Raw genomic sequence first — 8,626 nt, 5'->3', positions numbered from 1 at the left:
AGATAACCAGACTGAACTAGGAGAGCTGTGACCACCATTCTATAGATAACCAGACTGAACTAGGAGAGCTGTGACCACCATTCTATAGATAACCATGACCAGACGGAACTAGGAGAGCTGTGACCACTGGGTAACCATGACCAGATGGCTGTGATGGATGATTGTTGGTGTGGCTGGTCTCATACTCACAAGGCACATTTAGTACATTTGATTGTCTGCTGGTTGGTGTGTCTCCTAAAAGACCCATACACAGCTTAGTATAAAAGACACATTAGTCCGTCTGTCCTCCCAACCCACAGGCCCAGCTAACACACAGGCCGAGTCCCCAACGGTACACTATTTTCGGGTCAAAAGTAACACACTTACATAGGGAATAGGGTTCCATTTAGGACACTAACACACAGTACTGTTACTGACTGACTGTTCCATCAACTAGGAGAAGAAACGGTGTACATCCCGATAGCTATACAGTAGCACTGAGTGAAAAAAAAAAAAAAATGTTTTGAATAAATTACTTCAAAAAAATAAATAAAAAAAAGTTAAAAATAAAAAAAATATTCTAGAAGGTCCAGGGAGTAGCTGGTGATTGAAGAGGAAGAGGAGAGGAAGAGGAGAAAGAGAGAGCTACTTCAACTGGCTCAGCATTCAGTGGTTTGCAGGCAACTTTCTGTCAAAACAGAACAGTGTCTGTGGTCAATGATGTCACCGATAACCATCAAAGAACATGGCTTGTGAAACCCAAATTGCATCCTATGCCTTATATAGTGCACTAGTTCTGATCAAAGCTGGTCAAAAGTAGTGCGCTATATTAGAGAATAGGGTGCCATTTGTGAAACAAGCCTGTCGATCAGATGGCGTCATGTGGTTCTATATTGGGTAGAGCAACACATGCAAAGTTTGTTATTAATAGGAATTTGCATATTTTCATTTTGTTAAGGTAGAATAAAAACCCTCAGTGTGGTGGGCATGTGACTGAACAACTACTCCCTGAAGAATATATAACAAAATTAAAATAAATAAAAACTAAAAAAAGAGAGAAACCCATCAGTGTCATCAAATATATTCAAATCACAATTATTTTTTTCTTCACATTAGTTTAAAAAAAAAAGAAAAAAAATCCTGTCTTCTGTTAATATCATCATCTTTAAAACCACTTTAAAAAAAATGTTAAAACCACTTTTAAAATTGTACTCGACTAAGAACTTGTAGTAAAGAACTCTGAAATAAAACTCAAGTTTGAAAAGCAGTGGTCGTTGGTTTATTTTCTAGAAACACAGCATGATCTAAATGCGGCCACCGTTACATACACAGATTCTAGGCCATGGGTGCAGATGGAGAAGGTAACAGCGTCGGTAAAGACTCACTAGAACTGTTGCTGTTGAGCCCTCAGTAAGAAGAAAAAACAAAAAAGAAAACGATCTATTGTGGATTTACTCATGTTTGTATACATGGCAATTGTATCTGTGTATGGGAGTTGAAGCCAAAGTGATTCACGCTAAGATTGTGATGAGAGAGCGAGTAAAATGTGAAATGTATTTCATTGAACTGAGTGACGTTGTCACGTGTGAAGATGAACTTCATTGATTGATTGATTGATTGATTTGTTTAAAACAAAAAACGAGCGGTTCTTCCATGAATGACAATTTGATTGTAACTGCAATAGATCCCTAAGGTTTTAGTGCCTTCCACTGGTTAGTCGATACAGTATTGCTCCAAATCCATTGATTGTACAACAACTTTTATTTGCCCTTTTCACAGCAGACTCATAACGCAACAACAGATTGAACTGTATCAAAATCACCGGGTCTGTTGGTCGGTCTGTTGGTTGTGATTGTCAATCCAGACAGATAAATACATCTTGATAACGATAGGTTCACCCCAAAAAAAGCTTTTCCACAGAAGTAAAGTCCTCAACTCCGACAAAACAAATTTTACGCTTGCGATTTTTTKGGGGGGGGATTTTTTGGTTTCACGGACGACAAATGCCTACTCACACTAAACACTTTCAATCAAAGTCAGGTTGCTTGATTGAATGAATACATTGCAGACCTAAGTCTTAGAATCTTTAAGTACACATACATTCATACTGTCAATCAAAAAATGAACCTGGCATTCATCTCATTCAGACTAAATGTTAAAACCAACTGCTGTTGGCTGGTATTACCAAAAGACACAGGATAAAGACACTCTCTCTCTCTCAGTCTACACCGGAGATCAACAAGACATGTCTTAAGACCACACTTGTCTTGGCAAAACCACCACAGAATCTTTATGACATTATATTTTTCATATATATCAGTGTGGAACAGTGAAAAATATTTAGTTACAGGGAGTTTTGTATTCTTCAGAAAATACATTGGAAAAATGTGCCTGTTGGTAAGATCGTGGTGGGTGGGTGAGTAGAACTTCATAAGACCTTCCAAGAATTTCCACAAGAACTTCAAGACCTTCCATGTCCACAAGACCTTCCATGTCCACAAGACCTTCCATGTCCACAAGACCTTCCATGTCCACAAGACCTTCCATGTCCACAAGACCTTCCATGTGCACAATGGTGTTTTCTTTAAGGGATTTCTCTTTACATTTCATCCCGTGCTTCTTGTCCATTTCCTTTTGGCGTGTTTTCAAACCAAACCAAAAAAGATGCTATCTACTGTACTAAATAGTTATATATATTTTAGAAAATATTTATATCTTCAAACAGCATGGCTTCTTCATCATCATCATCATCATCATCATGAAGAAAGAGGAGAAGAGAGAGATAAAGAGAGAGAGAAGGAACGTGATTCTAATCTCCGTCCAGCAGTGACTATCGTTCTCTTCTTCGTCGTCTTTGATTAAAAAAAAAAAAAAAAAGGAATCCAAACCCGTGTTCCATCATACAGTGCCATCTACAAGTCTGGTCCCTCGTTTTCGGGGACGGGAGGAGGCGAGAGGAGACACCCGAGGTGGGTGGAGGGTTTTGGGAGGGGGTACCCCCCCCCCCCTCATCTCTCCTGTCCTCTCAGGTGGGGTACAGCAGGGGCTTCTCTGTTAAACAGGAAGCCGTAGAGGGCCATGGTCAGACGAATCCAGACTGGTAGGACATCCCTCTGATGCCGCAGGAACTGTGAGGAAGAGAAGAGAGAGGGATGGAGAATAGTATTAAATCAATCAATCAGTAAAAATTGGCTTACAGTAACTTTCCACTACACCAATCACTGTCACTGTGATTACCATCAAGCAAAAAGCCTACTGGAAACAACAAGTTACACTCTGGGTTTTCTCAATTATGCTATACAACCTGCTCCCCCTGACTCTCTGGTGTTTCTCAATATGCGTATACTATCGTGCTCCCCTGACTCTCTGGGTGTTTCTCAATATGCTATACTATCGTGCTCCCTGACTCTCTGGGTGTTTCAAATATGCTATACTATCGTGCTCCCCTGACTCTCTGGGTGTTTCTCAATATGCTATACTATGTGCTCCCCTGACTTCTGGGTGTTCTCACATATGCTATACTATCGTGCTCCCCTGACTCTCTGGGTGTTTTCCAATAGCTATACTATCGTGCTCCCCTGACTCTCTGTGTGTTCTCATTGCTATACTATCGTGCTCCACACTCTCATGCTCTTCCCACCACGTTTCTCTCTGACTACGTTCTTGTGAGGAACGAGAGAGAACACAAAAACACATTTACCTACTTACCTATCTGTATACCTCGAGTAGAGAACACATAAAAATACATTTACCTACTACCTACTGTATACCTCAGTGTAGAGAACACATAAAACACATTACTACTACCTACTGTATTACCTCAGTGTAGAGAACACAAAAACACATTTACCTACTACCTACTGTATTACCTCAGTGTAGAGAACACATAAACACATTTAACCTACTACCTACTGTATTACCTCAGTGTAGAAACACATAAACACATTTACCTACGTTTACCTGTGAAAAACATTTACTATGTATCTCAGTGTAAGAAACACAAAAACAACATTTACCTACTACCTAACTGTTTACCGCGAGTGTAGAGAACACATAAAAACACATTTACCTACTACCTACTGTATTACCTCAGTGTAGAGAACACATAAAACACATTTACCTACTACCTACTGTATTACCTCAGTGTAGAGAACACATAAAACACATTTACCTACTACCTACTGTATTACCTCAGTGTAGAAACACATAAAACACATTACCGACTACCTACTGTATTACCTCAGTGTAGAGAACACATAAACACATTTACCACACCTACTGTATTACCTCAGTGTAGAGAACACATAAAACACATTTACCTCTGATTTACCTCAGTGTAGAGAACACATAAAATACATTTACCTACACTACCAACTGTATTACCTCAGTGTAGAGAACACATAAAATACATTTGAGCAGCACTCCCCCTACTGTATTACCTCACGCTGAGCAGCACTCTCTCTACTGTATTACCTCACGCTGAGCAGACAGCTCTCCCTACTGTATTACCTCACGCCCGAGGCAACACTCCCTCTACGTTATTACCTCACGCTGAGCAGCCCTCTCCCTTACTGTTTACCTCACGCTGATTAGCAGCACGCGTCTCCCTACTGTATATACCTACACGCCAAGCAGCACTCCCCCTACTGTATTACCTACACGCTGAAGCAGCACTCCCCACTTACTCGTTATTTCCTCACGCTGAGCAGCACTCTCCCTACTGTATTACCTCACGCTGAGCAGCACTCTCCCTACTGTATTACCTCACGCCAACAGGCAGCAGCTCCCTCTCACTATATACGCTCACGCCGAAGCAGCGCACTCCTCGACTGATAATGACTCACAGCCGAGCAGCCCTCCGACAGAATTTAGCTTCGCAATAGCTGTGGCAAGAGCTAGGCGATGACCTAGTAGTGATTAGTCACTTCGACCCGAGCAGCAACCCCTCTACCATGATAATTACCTCACGCGCGAGCTAGCACTCCCTCATACTATATACCTCACGGCTAGAGCGAGCAGCTCTCCCTACTGATTTACCTCCGCTGAGCAGCACTCCCCCTACTTGTACTACCTCAGCGTAGCAGCCACTCCCCTACTGTACTTGACCTTACACGCCGAGGCAGCAACGCATCCCACTATGGTCATTACCTCACGCCGTGCAGCACTCCTTCTTACTATATCTACCCTCACGCCGAGCAGCACTCTCCCTACTCGTATTGACCATCATGCCGAGCAAGTCACTGCTCCCTACAACTGATAAATTACCTACACCCTGCTGAGCAGCCCACAGCCCCCTAACTGTCATTACCTCAACGGCCGAGCAAGCAGCTCCCCAATTGTATCTTACCGTTCACGCCGAGCCAGCACTTCCACGCCGGACCCTGCCGCATTTGACAGACCTTCGAGCCTCGTTACAGTTCTCTACGCTTCAACTTCTTCTCCAAACAAGGTTTACCCTCAGCTGGAAGAGCCAACTTCTGTCGTTACATGCGTTGATTTACTCATTCAGACGTCTTGTGTCGTGTGATTAGTGTGCGGATTATGTGCCACCGGATGGGCTCACCTCGTTACAACTGCACCTGACAGACCACCGACACTACCCAGGGTCCATGATCCTCAGTTGGCCACACATAGATACCCTGTCTATCTGTCTGAAGTCCGTCTGTCTTTGACAGACGGTCCGGAACAGCCCCTCTCTGCTCGATGGCTACCAATTGCTGAGACCTCTTTCTTGTTTCCTCCCTTGGCTGCTATCCAGGCGGCGCTGAGTATTGTCAAGCAAACAAGACTACCTCACTCGGGGCACGTGCTGTTATTGCTAGCTTCTGAGCCTCAGACCGCTGGACAGAAGGGATATATCCCTGTGTGGATTAACATGAGTGTTGTGAACAGACCTAATGGTCCGTTTTTTTAATCCTGCTGGCTGGCAGGCTGAGCTGGCTGGCAGCAGTTCTCTGTCTCTCCGTAGAGTTATCATTAGACAAGACGAGAGCGAGGTAAAAGAGAGATAAAGAGAGATAGAAAGAGAGATAGGATAGAGCAGACATTCTGACATTGATCACTCGTCCTTGAGTTAGTCTTATGTAAAACTACGCGTGGTAGAAAGGGCCAGGCTGGCACGGTCACCTATTACAGGATCACCACTAGTACTACTGATGAGAATCAAAGGGGGTTCCAAGGACGAAGAGGTATTTAAAAGGAATATACACTACCTGTTCACAAAAAAGTTGGATGTGGCCGTCCACGTTAGAAAATGTCCTTGTTTTTGAAGAAAGCAAAGGTCCTTTGTCCATTAAAAATAACAAATCAAATTGATCAAAATTACAGTGTAGAACATTTGTTAATTTTTGTAATGACTATTCAGCTGCGAAACTTGCCAGAAATCTTTTTTTACGCCTCGAAAACTCATACCTATAGGGTGTATTCAGAGGCCCATTATCAGCAAAACCTTCATTCTCACTCCTACCGTGGTCTCCAATGGGCGACGTCTGTTAGCTAATCCAAGTTTATCATTACTTTAACAAAGTTTCTAAACAATCGTATCATCCCTGCAAGAGCCTTTACGTATACCCTCACGAAACCTCCTGGTGCGAGATTATCTTATAGCCAGCAGCTGGGCGAGCATTACACACACTGTACTGCTTCTTAGCGTTGGTTATTAAAGAAGCAATACACTTGCCTTCATTTAGACTAGTTTAGCCGTTCATCTGGAGCATCAGCATTCGGGAGTTCGATTACCAGTGTCTACACTGTATTTATCCGACTACATTTTGAAATGTTATTTTAATGGATAAAAAATGTGTTTTAAAAAAAAAAAAAAAATCTGTAGGCACTTTTTGTTAGGATTGATTGTTGAGTTCTGTCATGACAGTTGCCTGCCACCGTTACGTCCCCACTGATCTTTTAGTATTACCTCATCGGACCTAGGTACCGCAATGAACCCATCCCCGCTCTCCCTGGCACATGCCCACGCCCCTTATCCTACCCTTCACGAACTCTCCCACGGCCCTTGTAGCATTGTCTACCAGTATAAAGACACTTTCACAGCGTTCTGGTAAGGTCCATGAGATCTCCTCATTGGCATCTAATTACATATTAAGAGAAGAGGGGTAAACTTTCAGGAAACAAGAGGAATTCCCCTCTACTCCACCCTTCACAGAAACCTTGACCTACTATGATTACCTTCACGCCTGAAGAACAGGGTAGGACTCCTATCCGCATAACTCATGGTATTTACCCTCGACGAATTTCATATTCCTGCACCTAGGAATGATCGGTGACAGTCCAGCTGGATTAACATGTCCATTGGTCACCAGTGCGGAAAAATCGAGCCTAGTGAGACACCTTTTCCCCCCTTAGGGACCTAGCTATTACCATTATCCGCATGCCTTTCTCTAGTATACATAACCTCAAGATCATGAGGAGGTTCTACATACTGAGTCTTGTTGAGCATAAACTCCCATGACAATGTAACTGATTGAAGTTATCCATCTGACAGTACTCTTGAGTCGTATAAACTATCGTCCCTCGTTTAACTGTATTCTGTTTCTCGAATGCTGTCTAATGAGAGCAGCGAAACACCTCCACTACCTGTCTACTTCACCTCAGCGGTCTGAGTTTGAGACCTAGAGACACTTCTCCACCATACGTGACCATCTCCCCTCTACAGCCAGTGCACCGTGCTCCCACGTGTACTCAATTACGCTCACACCGCCTCTCTCAGCCTACCCTGTCATTACACTGAACCTTCTTCCAGACAGGACAATGACAACAATAGAGACAAAACAAGATATACACAAAGCAAACAATTTACTTCATAATTATCAGCTAGATATGTGAATCGTAATAATCTAGCTAGCCAGCTAGTTAAACAGGCAAAATGACCTAAAACTAATATCATGCAAGATAGATGTCAATTCTTTGTTGCTATCTGGCTAGCTAACAGTACTAGTAGCTAGCCAGTTAGCCCTATTGGCTTATTATGGGCTTGCTATATACGGTATGTAGGCAGGTAAACGTGCCAAAATTAACACAGCATGTATTTATTAAAGTATGAAAATAAAATATTGTAGTCAGGCAACATACGAGATGTGAAAAGGCAACATTTCATTCCGTCGTCGGAGTTTATTTTATCTCGCTTCAGCTCAAATAATGTCCACCATTGATTTAAATTGTATTTTACATGGTCATATTTCTTTGCATACTTTCCATTGAAGCGCACGTTCGATGAATGCTTCAAAATATGTACAAAACAGGAAGTACGTATTCGAGAAGAGCCCGCCGAGTCATACTCCGACCCTCCAGTGCACGGTAGTATGCATTTTTGAGAAACACCCTCTGTGTTTGTGGTGCTTCCTGAGTTCATTATGACATCACGGTTCTGAAGTGAAACAACACCGTCGCCGATGGTAACCAGCTGTCTAGACAAAACACTGGAACAGATCTGATATTTCCACAACAGCAGTTTGTGTGTTTCTGTCTCTAAGTGTTTGTGTTTGCAACATAACTGGGTTCTGTCACTAAGGGTTGTCTGTCCCACATAGACACAGTACACAGGGTTAGATCCAGACTGTGGGGTCAGAGAAGGCCCAGTAACAGGGTTAGATCCAGACTGTGGGGTCAGAGAAGGCCCAGTAACAGGGTTAGA

At 42.8% G+C, this 8,626-nt stretch overlaps 1 protein-coding gene across 1 annotated transcript in view; it reads right to left on the bottom strand.

The window, feature by feature from the left end:
• Nucleotides 1-6: 6 nt before the first annotated feature.
• LOC139025343 (bcl-2-modifying factor-like) overlaps nucleotides 7-8,626 on the bottom strand; it is a 14,929-nt gene continuing 6,309 nt past the window's right edge. Inside the window, exon 3 of the mRNA XM_070440417.1 lies at nucleotides 7-3,107. Within this exon, the coding sequence (XP_070296518.1) occupies nucleotides 2,988-3,107 (120 nt within the window). The 3' untranslated portion in view covers nucleotides 7-2,987. The remainder of the gene's footprint in view (nucleotides 3,108-8,626) is intronic.

Source organism: Salvelinus sp. IW2-2015, unplaced genomic scaffold (assembly GCF_002910315.2).
Source record: "Salvelinus sp. IW2-2015 unplaced genomic scaffold, ASM291031v2 Un_scaffold2526, whole genome shotgun sequence".
In the NCBI taxonomy this organism is placed as follows: Eukaryota; Metazoa; Chordata; class Actinopteri; order Salmoniformes; family Salmonidae; genus Salvelinus; species Salvelinus sp. IW2-2015.
Note: the sequence above shows the minus strand (reverse complement) of the source record. Positions and strands in the feature narration are given on the sequence as shown.